Source organism: Penicillium verhagenii, assembly GCF_028828195.1.
Source record: "Penicillium verhagenii strain IBT 33310 chromosome Unknown utg000005l_segment0_segment0, whole genome shotgun sequence".
Taxonomy (NCBI): domain Eukaryota; kingdom Fungi; phylum Ascomycota; class Eurotiomycetes; order Eurotiales; family Aspergillaceae; genus Penicillium; species Penicillium verhagenii.
Window position 1 is genome coordinate 204,790 of NW_026643169.1, and position 18,745 is coordinate 223,534.

General features: G+C 48.0%; 8 protein-coding genes across 8 annotated transcripts; 1 reads left to right on the forward strand and 7 right to left on the reverse strand.

Annotated features, from left to right (window-relative positions):
- Positions 1-1,336: 1,336 nt before the first annotated feature.
- Positions 1,337-2,695, reverse strand: N7466_003658 (uncharacterized protein; the record flags this gene model as incomplete). The annotated part of the gene is made up of 1 exon (XM_057163055.1): positions 1,337-2,695. One exon carries the CDS (start codon positions 2,693-2,695, stop codon positions 1,337-1,339), a length of 1,359 nt encoding a protein of 452 aa, XP_057021736.1.
- Positions 2,696-2,887: 192 nt separating this feature from the next.
- N7466_003659 (F1F0 ATP synthase subunit delta) lies at positions 2,888-3,757 on the reverse strand (the record flags this gene model as incomplete). Its single annotated transcript, XM_057163056.1, has 6 exons — positions 2,888-2,935; positions 2,985-3,074; positions 3,139-3,227; positions 3,323-3,453; positions 3,523-3,545; positions 3,626-3,757. 6 exons carry the CDS (start codon positions 3,755-3,757, stop codon positions 2,888-2,890), a joined length of 513 nt encoding a protein of 170 aa, XP_057021737.1.
- Positions 3,758-4,572: 815 nt separating this feature from the next.
- Positions 4,573-5,234, forward strand: N7466_003660 (60S ribosomal protein eL29; the record flags this gene model as incomplete). The annotated part of the gene is made up of 4 exons (XM_057163057.1): positions 4,573-4,627; positions 4,715-4,766; positions 5,040-5,142; positions 5,199-5,234. The coding sequence occupies exons 1-4, from the start codon at positions 4,621-4,623 to the stop codon at positions 5,232-5,234; spliced, it is 198 nt and encodes a 65-aa protein (XP_057021738.1). The 5' UTR covers positions 4,573-4,620.
- A 638-nt stretch (positions 5,235-5,872) lies between these two features.
- N7466_003661 (uncharacterized protein) lies at positions 5,873-7,363 on the reverse strand (the record flags this gene model as incomplete). Its single annotated transcript, XM_057163058.1, has 2 exons — positions 5,873-7,053; positions 7,105-7,363. The coding sequence occupies 2 exons, from the start codon at positions 7,361-7,363 to the stop codon at positions 5,873-5,875; spliced, it is 1,440 nt and encodes a 479-aa protein (XP_057021739.1).
- Positions 7,364-7,717: 354 nt separating this feature from the next.
- N7466_003662 (TMEM53 family protein) lies at positions 7,718-8,593 on the reverse strand (the record flags this gene model as incomplete). Its single annotated transcript, XM_057163059.1, has 1 exon — positions 7,718-8,593. The coding sequence occupies one exon, from the start codon at positions 8,591-8,593 to the stop codon at positions 7,718-7,720; it is 876 nt and encodes a 291-aa protein (XP_057021740.1).
- Positions 8,594-9,381: 788 nt separating this feature from the next.
- On the reverse strand, positions 9,382-10,781 carry N7466_003663 (NCBP3 domain-containing protein; the record flags this gene model as incomplete). Its single annotated transcript, XM_057163060.1, has 2 exons — positions 9,382-10,587; positions 10,659-10,781. 2 exons carry the CDS (start codon positions 10,779-10,781, stop codon positions 9,382-9,384), a joined length of 1,329 nt encoding a protein of 442 aa, XP_057021741.1.
- A 425-nt stretch (positions 10,782-11,206) lies between these two features.
- Positions 11,207-13,267, reverse strand: N7466_003664 (putative glycosyl hydrolase; the record flags this gene model as incomplete). Its single annotated transcript, XM_057163061.1, has 3 exons — positions 11,207-12,315; positions 12,385-12,423; positions 12,538-13,267. The coding sequence occupies 3 exons, from the start codon at positions 13,265-13,267 to the stop codon at positions 11,207-11,209; spliced, it is 1,878 nt and encodes a 625-aa protein (XP_057021742.1).
- A 586-nt stretch (positions 13,268-13,853) lies between these two features.
- On the reverse strand, positions 13,854-14,709 carry N7466_003665 (uncharacterized protein; the record flags this gene model as incomplete). Its single annotated transcript, XM_057163062.1, has 4 exons — positions 13,854-14,014; positions 14,074-14,226; positions 14,290-14,358; positions 14,427-14,709. The coding sequence occupies 4 exons, from the start codon at positions 14,707-14,709 to the stop codon at positions 13,854-13,856; spliced, it is 666 nt and encodes a 221-aa protein (XP_057021743.1).
- Between the last annotated feature and the right edge of the window lie 4,036 nt (positions 14,710-18,745).

An 18,745-nucleotide genomic window follows, 5' to 3' on the forward strand; every position in this document is an offset into this window, starting at 1 on the left:
TCACTTCAAAGGCCATAACGCTTGTTTTCACAGCTAAGTAATGTCGATTAGACAGATGATCTCCAGGTTGGTGGTGAGTCAAAAGCTTTATGCATGCCAGAAGAAGAGTCTCTTCATTCCTCATCAAGTTGACTGGCTGGGACAGATTCTTCTGCATGTACTGCACAGGTATAACTGGAAGCCAAAAGTTTATAGTCTGTAAAAATCGAGAAAGATGGTCATTGGTGTTGTCGTTGGTGACAAAATCTTGCAGATCTTTTGATACTAGAAGTCTGTCTACAGGATCTGATGAAACGATGGCTTGGATGTATGGATAGCCCAGAAATGCAGCAGCGGTGCGGACATTTGTAACAGGCAAGTTATCTGTCCCATGGAATTGATCTAAAGCGACAGCCCTGCTCGGAGGCTGAGTTGAATGGCCCAACACCCTGTATTGACAGTGATCATGGGTCCTGTGGAACTTCAGTAATTTCCCTGTATATTATACAAAACTGCTGTGACACCGACCTAAGGCAATGTGAACATTTAGGATACGCGCGATCACATTTCTTTTTGCGCGTCCTACAGTTCTGACAAGCCAGGGGTGGCCTCATGGGGTATCAAGCTTGAAAAAGGTCGCGCTTCTCGAGAAATTCCGAGAGTGGTGAGAACAAGAACAAGCGAGAGGGGCGTACTGAAACATCAGCTGGATAGACTCAGTATTGTAGAGGAAGGCGGACTAAGAGCGGACTTTAGCGTGAGGTCGAGGTTGATCTAACCCGATGGGGACTTGTGGCCTGATATGCCAGGCAAGAGGCGTTTTAGTAAGACTCATATTCAAGGCATGGTAATGACCTTTGGAGCTATAAAGCCAAACTATCTGACAATTCCATATAACAAGGTGCCATGGTCTAGTGGTATGACGAATCATTGTGGTAAACACATTCGAATCTGATTTAGCCCCGGTTCGATTCCGGGTGGCGCCATTTCTTTTTGTAATTTCATTATTTTTTTGGGGAGAGAGAGAGAGAGGCTCCACTATCTTCTTCATTCATGTATTTCAAAGGCGGTGGAGACACGGAGATATTGTATAGATAAATTCTTAGAGGGCGGTTGATGGAACGAAACTTCAACTTGGTAGGATTCCTATAATGCATATCTGAACACCTCCCGCTGCCCTTCAATTTTGATACAATACATGACATGTCCGTCTGTGTTTAACATACAAATATCAAAAGCGGAGCATGGAAGGCTGAAGGCAAGTGACAACGGGCCAGATTTGTAAAGATAGGCCTTGTCGTTTGACAGGGAGACAGAAACACTGACAGTACTTTGAGGGTCTTGATCGAAATTGATATCAAAGTCGGCGAGCTTTCTCGTGGTGCTGGGTCTCGGCTTTCACACTGGGGCCGGGTTTCAAGCTCCACAGTTGATGGAATACGAAAGTGACGAGTGCAAACGTAAGAGCCCAGATGATTCTGAAAATATCAAGAGTTGTGAGGCTTGCTCGTGATGTTGGAAATCGCCCTGCTTTCGCGAGTGCAGTAAGAGGAATGCGCACAACAAGATATGGCAAAACGATAATGAAATGCAAGAGCAAATCCTCTGATGGTAGGGGGCATACAATTTGTTTCGGACCTTGTGGTTCCCCAAACAAGCTGTGGACTGGCACAAGCCCATGGCTCATTCGAACTCGCATCAACGCCCACTTTGAAACGCTTGTGATAGGTCCGGGGTCTCGAGGTCGGTATAACCCGAAGTTGAGAGCAATAACGGCAGGGACTCGTTCTCGTGGCAAAGCTTCTTCATGTATGTCTCTCAGTATGGACTGGGATGTCTTTGCGGCCTGCACCCGATGTTTGCTCTTGGGAGAAGTTGCAAGATCATCCTGCCGAAAGATCATCCTAGAGAGACCAGAAAAGCGAACTTCCGGTTTAGCATCCAAGCCGGTCGATAGTTGCACTTTGGCGGGGCTGCGACGCGGAGAGGCCCGCCGAGCCACTTTCCACTTCTCATGCTGCTTCTGCTGTCGGTAATGAGAGATATAGTCCTGCTTTCGCTCCACGGAGGGGAGAGGGCGTGAACCTGAACGAGGGGACTCCGGTGGAGAGAACCGAACGCACCTCGTAGCTACAGTTTCACCAAAGTCTTCAATGGAAGTGAAATTCACGTTTGGAAAGTAGGCACCTCCTTGCATATTTGGTGAAGGAGAACGCGATTCATCTGAGATGAAGAGACGGTGTCTCTTTGCCTGGCGTCTATCTTCAAGCCAATCGAGTGTCAGTACAGGTGGCTGTGGAGCAGAGTGTGTACGTAGGTTCTCGGCTTTGTGACCTCGACGTTCTTCTCTGGGACTGCCATGTGCTGACTCGGGAGTATTATGTGGGATCAATAGTTCTGCAGGTCCATCAAGAGCATGATATCTGTCCATGGCAACATCCAACTCAAGTCGGGGGTATGGAGATCGCTTGACACTGCCCTGTTGAAGAGACGATTCACGGGTGCTGCTGGGTGCAGGTTGGCCTTGCCAATCCATGTTGTGCTCGCAATGGTATTCTTCGTCGAGTGCTGGGAGATCTTGAAACCCTTGTTCATCCGGCTCATCGAAAGCGAGGACCGATGCAAACGAAGGAGAAAATAAGGCATCTACTGAAGGATCAGATTGTATCATCACCCGAGGGTCGATGTTGCCCATGGGCAAATTCATGGACCGCATTGCTGAAAGGTGCGGGGGATTGAGGTTCAAGTGTCACCGGAACAAGTAGCTACCAAAAAAAGGGGAGAGACGGCCGCCATCTACCGAAATAAAATAAAAAAGGAAGGAGCGCGAATTTGAAGTGTCAATCGACAAAAGGAAGAATTGCTATAATTCTACAGGTTAAAATGGTGCGCGAGTGGATATGTACATCTATTTGACATGAGCCTGCAGGGTCTCAAGAACCTGTTGATCGAATACCTGGTTAGTTATCAAATCTCAATTCAAGTTAGAAGTACTAGATGCATACCTCAAGCTCAATCTTGGCCTCAGCAATGTCCTGCTCGCTGCCACTGCCGTTGGCAATCTTCTGGGCCTCGGTAACCTGGGCGCGGATAGCCTAAATTCGGAGCATCAAATATTAGTATCGCACGCGCTAGCGCTGCAAAAGTGACGCAACCTACCTCGGCGCTGAAGTCCTCCAGGGCGAAACCCTCAACGGCGTTGATGCTCAACTGGGAGTCGGGCTGGACAACGGCGAAACCACCGGACACTATCGCAAAGGGAAAAAGTGATGTTAGCGGATGTTCTCGTGTTTGCTGAAGGCGCTTTTTCGATATGCATTTCGGGAGTGAGGATCGGACGTACGGAAGTACTGCTTGGTGGCACCGCTCTCCTCAATAATCTCAACAAGACCGGGCTGGAGCTGCTCGATGGAGGGAACGTGGTTGGCGAGGACACCCATCTCACCGGAGGCGGCGGGAATGTTGACCTGGGTCCTGTATTCGAAAAGGGTTGTCAGTATTCAGGGCGCGAAGAACACGGGCGCAACAAGAAAGGTAACGCACACGCCAGTGGAGCGGTAGATAGTCTATCAAAGAGAAAGGATGTTAGTCCGGGGCCTATCAAGCTAGGTAGGATTGGTCGGAGCCGGGGACGGGTTCGACATACCTTGTGAGGCAGAGTCAGGGACAGCTTGATCTTGTCAGCGACAGCCTCGGCGTATCCACGGCGCTGGACGGGAGCGCTGAACATGGAGGGGCGAGCCCGCAGAGCGGAACGAGCAAAGCGGAAGGAGTTCATGGTCGCAATGGGTTGGGAGGATGCAAAGACTGGGGGTGATCCCTCTTGAAGTTGCCGTGCAAAGGTCGAAGACGGAACGCCGGTTGTTCCCTAGTGCGGGTCACGTGGTGAGCCCACCCGGCATGCCAGTCAAGTCTACTGTCTTTTGATATTGCATAATAATAAAGGACATTGGGGAAACCAGTGAAATATCTTTCTTAGATTGGAATCAAATTTTCACATTCTATCAAATTATCCTATTTTCTCTCTCTTACCATGCAATATTACCCTTTCTTCAGTGCGATATCGGACCGCTCACCGTCGGGTTTTTCCCAGTCAGCTAATTCCGGAGTTTCATAATGCTCAATGAAATTTTCTTCACTATAAGGTTCGATATATGAAATTATATAGCATCCGGTCATGATTCAGTGTAGGTATTGGCCTTCAATCTTCCCTCCAGCTCAAAGATCCATACTTCTTCATCACGTGTTATCCATGGTTATGTCATCATTCGTGATTGGTTGGTTGACTTTTTTTTTGCCCGTTTTCTGTACATAACTTGATGGCCAAGCGGCACCGCCAAAACAGGTCCTCAACATCGTAAAAAAGATGTGTAGTAATAATAACATACTCAGGAAAACTGATAACATGTCTATGAAAATGAGCATGATCTCATTAAGCTTATCGTGTGGATTGAACTGACGTAGCTGGAGTACAGAGGAGCTTAGTATGTAGTATCAATATAAAAGGTCCGTGCACCATGGCGGTAAGCGAGATCCCACACAGAAGCAAAGCCCTAGCCGAGTCTCATTTGGGTCCAACTCCAGTGCTCTCCTCTACTCTCCTTATCCCGTCCACGTCAATCAGCGACAACATTCGTCAAGATGGCCAGTATGTGAACCCCAACATTTTCGCCTGGTCGGCACCATCGATACCTTTTTGAAAATTCCGATCACTGACCTGGCCTGCGCTCCACAGAGTCCAAGAACGCGTCCCAGCACCACCGCAGCCAGAAGGCTCACCGTAACGGGTGCGTAACCCCCCTAAACCACCGATTTTGAACACTCCAATCCTCGACCCATTTTGCTGCAACTCGACAAATCTATTCCGACTGAAGGACGGGGAAATTCGAGGTCGAACGGTCTGGCTTGGACATGACGCACACATATAAATTTGGACGAAACCGAACATGTCGGGCCATCTGTTCAAAAGCCGACTGGAAGCGTCTTGAATCTTCCTCTACTTTGCGCCCACACCACATATCCAAGAGAATCGAATGACTGACATGTCACCCTTCCAACAGTATCAAGAAGCCCAAGACCAACCGTTACCCCTCCCTCCGTGGTGTTGACGCCAAGTTCCGCCGTAACCACCGTCACGCCCTGCACGGTACCGCCAAGGTCCTGGTACGTTGATTTGCCAAGGCCAAAACCCAAATTTCAGAATACTAACAACCTCACAGAAGGAGGCCAAGCAGGCTAAGGAGGCCAGCGCTTAAATGTTTTTCGAAACGGGAAAAAAATGAAAACTGGAGAGGAAACCAGTGCGCGCAAGGACATGGGGGTTTACAATAACGTGCGATGATCAAAGAACATTCGCTGTGTCGAATAGGCCTGGTTTCTGCTTGTTCCTTGCGCGCTAGCACGTCCGGGGTTGTTTGATAAACAGAAATCAACAGGCTTAAATTCGATATCCACGCAGCGGTGCCAGTCCCAGAGCGGGGCAGCGATTCCTCCTTCATCTTCCGTCTTGCTTTTTCTGTTTTCTGCTCGACCGCTGCTACTGCTTCGTACGTGTCAGCTTCTTTGGAGCTTGCTTTTCTTTTCTTTTCTCTTTTTCCTCGAGTGTCGTCTCGATTTCTCGTTTCCCGGCATATGTGTGTACAGCAACGTGCTCTTCTATGCGCGACTGCTGAAGGATTTTATCAACGTGCCAAGACAAAACCCCACAAGCCCCTGTCTTTCAATATCACCCTTTCGAATTTCTCAGTGGTCGAAAGGGTGCGAGGATGGACGGCTACAAACCTCGTAGTCTGTAGTATGGTTGCAGTAGTACTTGAATGCAGGATTCATTGAAGCCTTCTGGGGTTCCAAGGTTATACTTTTTTATATACTATATACAATCAAATTGAAACCATCACACTTTCCATACAATCAACCTTTTATCAAATCCACCACTAATCACCCATTCTTCTTGGATCGAGCTCTCATCTTCACCAGGCAAATCCACATAACCCGCCCAAATACTCCGCACTTTACAGCCAATCTCATGGCCATCTTTCAATGTAGCCACCAGCTTGCCGGTCTTCGTCTCAATTCCCCGCACCAGTCCATCGTCCCCATTGACCCAAACTCCCGACCCATCAGGTCTCCACACAACCTGTGGAGTCGAGTACGCCGTCTGCGACGCAAAGGTATTCGCCTGAAGCAAGATAGCCGCGTCCTCGCGATTCGAAAGCGCCAAAGCTGCAAGAGCCTGGGAGGCCTGCGTCACTGCAGCATCTGCAGGGTCGGATTCGCCAAGGGACTCGACAGACGGAAACAATAGACGCACAATAATCACTTTTAAGTGCGGCAAGGTTGAAGTGGCAACAGCTAGTAAGCCAGGGTCATGGGGGCTAAGCGCCATGCACGCTGGAGAGAATGCAACCCAAGCATTGGAGTGAGGGGCTAGATTCTGTTTTCCTAGAAGGCGAGATTCAGAATTGGAAGATGTAACTTCGTGGTAGTATATGTAAGTCGAGTCCCGGCGCGAGACGAGCAGGAATAGCTCGCCAGAATCGACATGAGGGACGAACAGTAGCGATTCAGGATTGGTAGCCAGCTTGATGTGCGCGACAGGCTCTCCGATGACCGGTGGAGCGTTCTCTGGGATTTCGATACGGTATAAGAAAACAGTTGCATCCCAGCCAGCGGTGGCAACCCAGTATGCCGGTGATGTGCTGGACGGGCTTTGATCCTCATGGGCAACAACCTTGACCACGTATTTGGCATGGTCCTTCCTAGTATCTAGGACGCGAGTTCCTTGCTGAAGCAGAAGGTTGCCGGCCATGTTTGCCATCAGGATGTATCGGCCCTGAAGGATTGACACATACGAGAGTACAGGTGAATCAAACAAGCCAGACAGGGAGGCAAGAGAAGCATGCTCCGACGCCGTCTCGAATAAATGTGCCTGTCTATCAGCGCTGGTCGAAAGAATCAACGGCTTTGCCGGATCAGGTGCGTCTGCCTCAGAGCTTGATCTATTCCATAGCTCTACTGATGCCGAGAGAATATTCGACGATGTCGGTGTCTGGATCACTGTTGGTTTTGAAGGTGCTAAGACGCGCATCAGTAATCATGTAGGAAAACAGCACAGAGTGAACTTACCAGGAATACTCCAACCTTCATTCTCTTTACCATCATTGCCATATCTCTCAAAGTTAACGGTCTGATCGAATGTCCTCTTCTCTTCCAATAAGCTCTGGATGGTCAAATTGTGCGTGTCGTCACCAGAAGCTTGCCCCACGTCCAACGGAAGATCTGCCTCGCGAACAAAGGCCTGGAGGGTCTCTGTATAATTGTAAGTTCGCAGGAATCGCGCAACTATGGCGCTTGCTAGCGCATCTATGGATGTGGAGGACGCCATGAATATCGAGTTGGGAGTTGTCAAAATGAAAAGGAGTGGGGCACCAGACTTGCATGAATATTTGCAGCGGAGTAGATCGCAGTGAGAGCAAGTTCCGAAGCTGCAGTATACTTCTACAACCCTCTATATCTTAATTAGAACACAGCGCAATATTGCTTATGCATCTTACAATTGCCGACAAATTAAAATATGTAGTATGCTTGAACCACCTACGGGTTTAGAAGGGAGGGGAAACCCCAACATTGAAGCAAACCACGATCAATTAATAAAAATGGGTCAAAGTACTACTATATACAAATCTATCCATAACACTACTACCTATCTATACAAGAATCCCTCGGTATCTCACATGAATTACTTCCCCTCCTGTGTCGCTTTCCAGCAAGCAGCAATCTTATTCCAATATTGCTCCGGGTGCAGCCTCATATGTCCAACATGCGGCGAGCCCTCGAACATCTCAAGTTCAATCGGAAATCCATCGGCCTTAACGTTCGCAACATTCTCCTCCAAGTCCTTCCATCCAATAATCTCATCTTCCTTGGAATAAAGGTAAAGTCTAGTCGTCTCGACCGGGCAAATGTCATGATCCATACAAATCCGTGTAGCCCAGACACCGGATGGTTCAGAGCCACGCAGACGTTCCCAGGCCCAGTTACCCCACAGGAAAGCATACCAAAGGGCCTGGGTGACAATGAACGGCCAAGGAAAGTATTTCGCGCTACCCACGGCCATAGCTCGAGACCAGCGTCCAACCTGAGAAGCAAAGTCCAAGCTGCCAGGGGTGGAATCACAGACCAGAAGCTGATGCGGAAGTTTCTTGTCAGTGCCATGTCGTTGTTGGTATGCAACGAAAGCAGCAGCTAAGAAGATACCACCTGTGTTCGACATGGCGTGCAGAAGGACGCGCTCTGCCTCGGGCCCATCGCCTGTGGGCGTTGGGAAGACAGTGTCGATGACTGGCATCATGGCTTCGATCCTGGCATCTAGGGGTTGATTTGACGCCTGGAAAGTGCCCGATAGGATGACCAGGATTCTGGCAGAGGGGTACAGATCATGGAACCCGTCGGTGTACTTGCAAACGTGTTTAGGCATGCCGTCACCCCAGCCGAAGAGAATAATGGTAGTGGGCTCGTCTGCTGGAGCGGGCGGGGCATTTTTGAGGGCATTGCGAAGATAAACTCGATCTGATATCGGCGTGAAGCCGGGAAATGACACTGGCTTCGGAGCCATTGTGCTAGTAAAGACTAGAGTAGCTCGATATGTGGAGACTATCGGATCTTGCAGTACAACCTGTGGCAAGCGCGAGTAGCTAATTCCCCAGGGGTAGAAAAAAAAAATTGACGCTTCCCCTTGCACCACTCGTGTCTTCGCTTCGGGACTTATAGCAGGAAATGAAAGTATCAATGTGCGGTAGGATCTAAGGAAGATACCCAATCTGGTAATTCATCCGGTTCCGCGAAGAACCTATATGGTTTTTTGGAGGTTCTGTTGGGAACCGGTGCTGACACTGTCATGTTGATGTGGGTCGGTTGGGAGAATTCAAAGCGAATTGGCGAATGAGAATGTCAGCCTTGAATTTTTCTTCTGATATATAATCGCGTGGACCTCGGCATCGTTCAAATGTTAATTAGTTAATATCGTTGATTCACCTGATATTACATAAATGTCTTGACCTTCAATGTTCGCAAACTATATAGGTCACAACATAGGTAAGATGTCTATGGATTGGATCAAGGTAAGGCGGGTTTTCAGGCAAATCGTGGCCACTTGAGAGGTCCTACCTTCTTGAATGTTTAACCTCCAGTATCTGCCAGTCGGTACTCATATAACTTATTCCAAGGACAAGACATCATGAATTTGCACCACTATAAGGGTATCTGGTATAATTCATATGCAAATAAACTAGATGAAAACCCCTATCCAAACAGACCATATAACGCCAAATCAAGTATGCTTCAAAACAAACGACAACGCCCAACCTCCAGTGTAGCTGCACATTTTTGTAGGATATGTGTCTTTCAGTTCATCATGTCCTCCGCCCTTCGTCGGCGTCCTCCGCGTCCATCTAGTGTATCCGAGAAAAGCTCCTTTCCTGCATTGGCCGACTGATCCGCCTGGTTTTGGTACTTGGATGGAAACAGTTCACGAACTGATGCGGCTCGTCCCTTGATTTGAATGCCTCCGCCACCACCTCGAATCGCAAAGCCTTGATCTTCGTCTTTGGCTATTCTACGAATACGCTGGTCGGAGTCAGAATCGGCCTGGGGAGCGGTGATTCTTCGTCCGAGAGAAGTCGCAGACTCGTCTGTAGCATCAAAGGCATCAGATCGGCGATGGCCGCTCGGTTTGCTGGGGAATAGTTCCTTTTTGATATAACTCGACGCAGGCTTGTTGGGAAACAATTCGCGGGCCCCGGCCTCGGCTGGGAAAAGCTCCTTGCCTTTATTCTGACGTCCAAGCTGGGGCGATCGCTCACGGAATCTTCTGCGAGTGTCGGGGTTTCGATCGACACGGCTGCCCTCCTCGAGAGTATCTCTGCCAGGAGAGGCACTGCGGTTGCGCAGTCGTCCGGACGCCCGGTCATCGCTTGGGAACAATTCCCGTTGTCCTCGCTGTCTTCGGTCGGAGTGGTTATGCCCCAAGTCCGAGCGGTTCTCAGGCTGGTCATCATACATGTTGGCGCTGAAGAGGTCGTCGCCATCGCGGTCTCGTCGTCGGCCCAATTCCTTGTCGTCGAATCGACGACGCCTATAATCGCCATCATTTGTGTCTCCTCGTTGCCTTCTCTCCGTGAGCTCTTCTCGCAGGCGTTCGCGCGGGTCGTGTTCGGGGTGCATGAGGTAGAAGCGACTCTTTTCGTACGCACGTGCTTGCTTCCGGTCTGATTTGACGGCAGATCGCACTTGGAGAACGGAGTCTGGATGGCTTGCGAGGAGCTTGGCCGACCGGAGACGTAAAGGTGGCAGGGAGGAAGCATCTTCTTCCTCGTTGACCTGCGTCAAAGCCAGGAGGGCCTGAAGGCCCACATCGGCAGAGGAGTATATGAGATTAGCGGAGGTATCATCGATCCATTCAACCCGTGAAGGTACTTCGTGTTCGAAGTGACTGGTCGCAAATTGCTTGATGTTGTCGGTTGATAATTCGTCCACGCCGCGTACGTGGACTTTCTCGTATACGGCTTCTTCTGAGTTTGGTTCGATGAAGGTCTCTTGCACGGTGTTCTCCTGAAGCCAGAGATAGAATACGTCAGCATTGATTGACACAGATTCGGTAAGCTGGGTGGGGGGTTACTCACGGTGTGGATGAGCTCGATTTCGGGTTCGGGTTCGGGCTCCGGGCCTAGGTCGAGATCCATATCGATGTCCATGATGGCGTCGGTGGGTGCCTGAGTTGTAGAGTCCAAGGGCACAGCCGCCATGACGGATGAATTGACGGAAACAGAGCAAAAATGAGATTAAGAGGAAGAGTAAGTGAGGTTGGTAAGACTCAAGAGAAAGGAAAACCCGGGTTTGAGCTTCCCGCATTCACTGCCTGATCGGGTTTAGTGTGTGGGGGACTTTGACTTGACCTGAATCTGTGGCTTTAATCCTATTTTAGTAGGAAGATCTACTGACAGTTCACTGGATTTCTCAAGTCTGCAAATTGAAGGTATTTGTCTTTGCTATTTTCATTCAAAAGGAAAGTGAGATTCATCATGACTTGTGGAAATAAAATAAAAATCCGTCAGGCATACCCATGGCAAGACAAGGGCGCCCTCGGTACGTATGCAAAGTCAGATGCTGGTTAGCTAACAATTTATGATAGATCGAGAAATGTGATTGATGAAGAAACGGGAAAATGGGCTCAAGAATTTACGCGATAGAATACCGGAATTGTGTCAATTGGACAATCCACTTCCACAGTGTTGCCGCCCTGGAAAATTTTGGGAATTGCTTCACGTTGGATGTTCACCTTGCCCCAAAGGGTCCAGTAAGCACCAGCAGGAAGATAGACAGAGATCTTACGTTGCCCAGGCTCAAATACTGGTGCAACTAGATACTTGGGCCCGAACATATAGGCCGTGTCAACTTCCCATGCTTGCTTGTCCTCTGGAAACTCATAGAACAGTGTACGCATAACAGGTGACCCCTTCTCATGGGCTTCCTTCATCAAGTTCCGGGTGTATTCGCGAAGTTCTTCGCGAACCCCGATGAATCGCTTGCAGATTTCATACACCTCTTCACCATATGACCATATCTCATTGTCGGCTCCGCTGGAAGTTGGCCCTTCGGGCTTTGGCTCACGATCTCCATGGAGTCGCATCACAGGACAGAATGTGCCCCATTGGAACCATCTGGTGAACAGTTCGCGGAACTCAGGTTCATCTGGATTTCCTCCGTGGAACCCACCGATATCAGTGGTCCACCAGGGGATTCCAGCGAGGCCCATGTTTAACCCGGCTGCCAGCTGGTTCCGGAACGAGCTCCACGAGGACGCGATATCACCACTCCAGACGAGGGCCCCATATTTCTGGCTGCCGGCCCAGGCACAACGCAATAGGTTAACGATATTTTCTTGCCCTTCCTTCTGCATTCCCTCGTAGAAGCCACGCGCATATTCCTTGGGAAATATGTTACCGATTTGAAGATTGCTACCAGCGTGGTATCTGTAAATATCAAAGTCGTACGTCGAATACTCCGGCTCGGCTTCGTCGAGCCAGAATACTTTGATGCCAAGCTCATAGTAGTGCTTCTTTGCTTTGCTCCAGACAAATTCTCGCGCCTCTGGGTTCGTGGCGTCAAAATAAGTGATATCCCCATCGCACTGCATTGCAACGCGCATTCCGCGATCATGCCGGATCAATAGTCCGCGTTCCAGCATTTCAGAATAGTTTTCGGATGCGTTTTCAACTGTCGGCCAGATAGATACCATAAGCTCTATATTAAGCTCTTGGAGTTCTTTGACCATGGCATCTAACCCGTATTTTTCTTGTTAATATTGGGTTGGAAATCAAACCCAGAGGAGAATTAGATAGTACTCACCAACATCGGGCCAAAACTTTGGATCAAACTTCCATTCACCTTGATGTTTCCAGTGAAAGAAGTCAACTACGATCAAATCGAGAGGAACCCCGCGACGACGGTACTACCGTGCAACATTGAGCACCTGGTCCTGGTTCCAGTAGCGGAGCTTACACTGCCAGAACCCGAGTCCATACTCTGGCATCATGGGGACATAGCCTGTGGCTTTTGCATAAGCCTCGACAATTTCCGCCGGTGTGTCTTCAGCTACAACCCAGTAGTCAAGCGAACGTGTTGAGTACGCCTCGAAACTCATGATATTTGATCCGAACACGGCTCGTCCAATCCCCGGATTATTCCATAATAGTCCGTATCCACGAGAGGAGACTGCGAACGGCACACTAGCTTGGGAGTTGCGGTGTGCAAGCTCCAGATCGGCTCCCTTCAAATTCAGATATGGTTGCTGATACTGGCCCATCCCAAATATTTTTTCCGTTGGATCTAATGATTCGAAACGTGTAGTCAGGCGGAAATCACCCCCCAGTATGGGGCGCAGTTCCCGGGCTTCAATTTCCAGCGCACTGCATTTCGCATCGCGGGGATCACGTCGATTTCGAGCGTACTCTTCGAGTAGTTTGGTCCCGTTTGAGTTGTAGATGATTATCTTTCCCCGCTGGGATACAGTGGCCCTGATTTTGCCGTTGATAATGGTCGCATCTTGATCCTTGGGGGTAGCGATGCTTATGGAGGGGCTCGCTGGGTGATCAGTCAGGGCCCAGTCTTCGGTAGGCATAGATGCAAGCTTGGTTGCTCGCACTCGCAGTGCATTTTCGCCCCATGGCTGGATCCAAAGGAGGTGGTCGTCAAAGCGGAAAACAAGTTTATTGCCCTCCGCGGAAAGCATCTCGGGATTCTCTTGACGGATGTTAGAATTGGAAGAAGTGTTTTGCTCTTTGCTTTTTATGAAGTGAGGAGTCAATCAAACGATGTGACTTGGAAGAGGGGGGGGGGCACAGTTCCAGAATTGCAAGTATGACGAGGATTACGAGGCGAGACTACTTTCAGGAAGGAAGCTTGAAATTGGTATGGATTATCTTTACTTTGCCAGGCGCACAAATCTTTGAAGTATGACAAAAGGTGGGTTGACTGGGTACAAATGCCATTAGGTTGAAACCTTCCTAAATGAACGCGGCCAGATCTCCGTGCTTGATTTGCCATGAATCTCTATCCCTCAGCATACTGCTTGAAAGTCTTTGAACATAAAATCAGCTTCACTTGGTTTAACTTTCTTTGTAACAGACAGTGATAACGAGATAACATTGACGACCAGATAATCAACTGCTTGCGCGACGCAACGAGCGTGGGACATGATCTTAAAGCCAGGCAAGGTAAAAAAAAAAAAAAAAAAAAAATTGGAATAAATACAAAGCTCCCCTATATTACAGTCACATGCAACAAAAATGCATACCAAGATCTGTCCTGGCATGCCTTTACGACGTGAAAGTGTACTCGGGAATATCGATTCTGGGGACAGTCCAGGTCTTGCCATTGTCAGAGGTGGTCATGTTAGCAGTGACACCATCACCCAAAGCCAATGTATCAATGTAATCTGGATCTGCGGCGGAGAGAATAATCTTGGTGTTGATCCAATCTGGAAATCAACACGTTAGCCTCAATTCATGATGCATGATCACCGAGCCGGCAACTTACGATGAGCATCCACAGTGCCACAGTCTGTTGCCGCGCATTCCACCGCACTTCCCCAGCCTAGGGCCACTCCGTCGCTGGTTGACAGAGTCGAAACGGTCTTGTTGTTGACGAGGACTGTTTGGGTATAATTTCCGGAAGACTCGATGAATTTGTCTGGAACGAGTTAGATGTGTTTTTTCCGGGATTCAAGTGGTATCTATGGATTTCGTTTCTTACAGTGCATGGTCACACGGTTTCCGGGTGTAGCAGTCGAAGAGGGTCCTTGGATAACCTCTTGTGAATCGGCTACATTATATTCCACGTTAGTATCTCTGCATGTGTCTAGATCGCGTTCTTATGAAACAGAAACTGACCACTCGTCTCTTTCAATGTATAGGCAAAGATACTCCAGGAGTCAGATTGGTAGTTATCAGCAATGGATTGAATAAGGTCTCCAGCCGATGTACCCATTCCAACCCACAGCGAAAGATCTCCACTGCTGCCACTTGGAGCGCGAGGCAGTACAAGTGTGGAAATTGACTCGGCGATGTAAGTGTCCGAAGAAGTAGGGCCAGTGCTAAATGCAGGACCGAAGGCAGCGCTCACAGACCCAATCGCCGTTGCCGCGAAGAGGAGGTTTTGGCTCAGAGAAGGCATGGTGATATGAGTGGAAGATCAGCCGGCTCAATATCTTGTTGTCAAATGTGTTCTTGTGGAGATTCTTTTTTTCTTAAATATTCGGTTCAAGTACCCAGGTCACTGGCGTCTATATCCTCAAGTGCAGGACTCCTGACCCCCTGGTGCATAGGGGGGATTCTAAAACTGCGAGAAAAAAAAAAGAAACAAAGAAAAAAGGCATTGTTCAATCAATTTGCTCGGATATCTAGCGTTCTGGTTATCGGTGAGTATATGGATTGAGTCCCTGTGTCAGTGATCATCACAAATCGGGAGTTGCTCCGTGTTCCAGGGTAGCACTTCGAAACAACCGTTGATGCACTAACACGATTCTAAACAGATAAGGCTGGTGTTTAATCTACTAGTTGCAAATTAAGCGTACATTTGGATTGACCATATCTATTTAAAGGGGTTTCTTTAGTTTATTTGTCTTGCTAGTGTCGCAGACCTCCATCCAGCCCTACACACATTGATGCTTTTTAATACTGCGGAGACTCTCCTAAGCCCCGTGATCTACGCCATTGGACCTTATATTGGTCTAAAGAAGGTTGAAGAAGCTTGTTTCATTTATGCTTACGGGTCTCAGGTCCATGATTTTACCTAAATTTGGGTTGAAACACAGATGAAACGGACTTTGATTCGGGTGGACTTGATCCGGATGATGATTTCCTGGGATGGTTCCTTTATCCCATACCTAAATTTATAGGACTGGATACAACAATTAGTTAAAGAGCTTAAAGAAATTGGTTTCGACATATACTTTTTTTTGTTCAGCTTCGCCCAAATCAGAATAGGGCGCAGGGTCTCTTGGATTTTCAGCTTCGTCTAAGCTTCTCTCATGACCAATCAGGCAAGATTAAAAGGATGTCCCTTCTTTGCAATATCACTCAGTCGTCAACAGATGCCTTGATCAAACAGCGGACTAGGTATTTGGTCTATGGATCTCCATATATCTAAATTCCTAGTATCTTTAAGCCTGTTGGTCTTGTGAGAACCCTTTTTGGAATAGTTTGATATAGCATAGATCCGGTATCCCTAATTCGGTCAACGGGTATAGGCCAGGGATAATCCCTCAAAAGTACAGAAATACACAGTACAGTTACAAGTGAGGCAAAAAGTCTAATACAGCGAAAAAAGCGACATTTTCGGGTTTTCATGCTTCAGTCCTAGCTTCAACCGTTAGTGAGACAATTCACAAATGGCTGAGCTAGAGAGTAAAGGTGAGACAGCAGCCGCTGATATAACCATGCTCCATCGTCCGTTCATCTAAGACAGCGAATACGATCCAATTTAGGCGGTTGTCGATTGTATCTGAGTTCATACCCACCTAGGCACTGTCATGTTGTATCTGGGTAAACGTAATAGATGGCAATGGAGTTACCTAGCTGATGATGATGGAATTACCGATAGCCAGTCAATCATTGAAAGGCGTGCATGGCTTGATGGAGTTACGTCGAGACTGCGAAGATGGCCTCAGCTGAGCTTTCCCAGGAAGGAAAATCTAGGCGAGACTCTTTTCCATTTGACGAACTGGTCCGACCGATAATCGTAATATTCGTAATGTATTATGAGCCAATACATTTTTGTGGTTTTTAATGTACTATCCAGGCTATGCCTACTCTGTCTCATGGTGTGTAGTGCAAACGAGATTTCGGACAAATCAAGTATAGTCCATCCAATGTTACAGACGACAACAGACATAACGCATGCATGGTAAACAGTACTGCATGGTACTAGAAAATCTCCTTCCAAACACGGATTCTCTGATGTCATCTTCTGAGAGACAATGATCCGATGAGGGTTAGTATCTGCACTCGACTGGTTATTTCCCAATCCTTCTAGTGAACTCAATCGACCAGGCACACATTCTCCACAAAACTGGGGTATATCCGGGTGTGCCTGCACGAGACAACATGATTACATACATGAGCATGTGTTGCAAGGGGTAGATCTGTTTTGAGACATGCCAGAAGCCGAATCCCGTGGTCCTTGGATCAACTGCAAGTTCCCTGTTTCGGGCCACATGGTGCAACCACGGTATCCGGGGTCCAGGAATTCGGGAACTACTTGATCTGAAAGAAAACCGGCAGCTATTTCCAATTTGGCGTGAGCATGGGATTCTCAGAGGGGAGTTATGGGGAGGTCAGGGGGGTATGTAAGCAAGTCAGCTCAGTTGCATCAAGGTCCAAGGATATACCCAGGTAGCCGAGCAACCAGGAGCAGCGCCAGAACGCCAGAACGCCAGAACGAGGCACAGAGTATCACAAAGAGAATGAGTCGAAATGCTGCGTAAACCAAGAAAGAGAAGAAAAAAAAAGCAATAACGTCAAAACGCAAACCTAATGCTTCAAGCCTTGCATTTACCTGATCTCCTGATCTCCTGATCGACGCCCCTGTCAATTCATGCATCCCTTGCATGAACATTTAACGCCCTCGTTTCTGTCTTGGTTTTATTTTTATTTTAAATTTTTTTTTTCTTAAAAAAAAAATTATATTTAATTTAAATTTTCAGCTGTGTCGGGTCTTCAGGCCACGAGCAAGGAATTCAGGTTCTCCATGTGCGGTGTCATTTTCGCAGATGCACAGCATGGCTGAAGTCGTGGTGGAGGGTGGCAGCATGATTTTCGGCTATGCTGCGGTCTCACTGGTGTGGCGTGCAAGGTTGAGCGCCACTGGTGGCACCTGGATAGCATGGCGCCCGATTTATCGGTCTTTACATAAATAGTTAGTCGCTTATAAAGAGTTTAGTTATCCGAGCGGGCTTTTTTAATTTGCACAGCGAAGTTCCAAGCATTTGAGGCTTGCGCTTCGAATGTTGATTGTTCGACTCATTGGTCAACTCATCTATCCATAATTGGAACTGCGATCTGGACAGGTGACAACATTCAATTTCGAAGATCAACCAGTTGACCTCCAGGGCTCCTTGGAACTGGTTCAAATGTCAACTGGTTCAAAGTTGGTTCTCAATTGATTTGCAGCTTCAAAGTATTCAAATGAATGTTTCCCGACATCTGGAGGTCGGAAGTTGGTCTGTAGGGTCGACAAGGATCCAGACCTACTACATATGTAGGTACCTTCAAATGTTAGGTAGGTATGTACAATCTGAACATATGTAAAGTTTTAATATATGTACAATGTATACACATGATGTCAATAACATCTTATGTATATATATAACTGCGCTTGGAACTTCAATTGGAAACATTGAAATGAATAAGCGAAGATGGGAAAACGGCTTTGCAATACAGAAATAGAAACAATATGAGACTCCTTCCAAGTTTGGATAATCCAAGGATGAGGCTATTTTCTACATATGTAGCCTTCAAATGTTGAGATAAACCCTGTCAGTCTATAATACAATGTTGCCTCAAAAAAACGGTCCTTTCTCTCCCAAGCTCAGCCCGGCTTGGCAATTTTACATTGTAAATAGCTGAAACTTGCCCTAGAACTGAGCCCTAGAGCCTTGAAACCGCACTAGGACTACATAGGGATAGCTCTCTCACGTGCACGCTAGATCCAATGGAGTAAACAAAGAGCAATGCAAATCTCTACCTCGGCGGATTTGATTACATCAGAGCGGTCGCTTCGACCCGTGGTTTGGACCCGAAGACACGGTACAGAGATGGGGCCTGATGTGGAACCCGTTGAGGAGCTCAAAGGGAGTTTTGGAATTTTCCTCCAGAGACTATCGAAACCTGTAACATGGGCTGCGGCAACCCTGTCCTGATCAAAGCGCCCGTCAGCTCCGGTTACTGTTACGGAGTACCGTCGCAAGCTTTCTCCCCCCCACCTACCTACTCGGGTTGCCCAAGAAGCACGGATCATCTGACGACTTTAACACTACGGAGTACATACGCATATGAGGCATTGCTGAAATTCGAAGCGCCGGAGAGGGTGCACCCCTGACTGCCCTGACTGCTGCGGCTCCAATATTGTGGATGAGAAAGAGGGGCCCATATTACGGACCTACCTAGCTCGGATAGACCAGGGTGTATGAGGAGGAAGATACTCGGCTGGC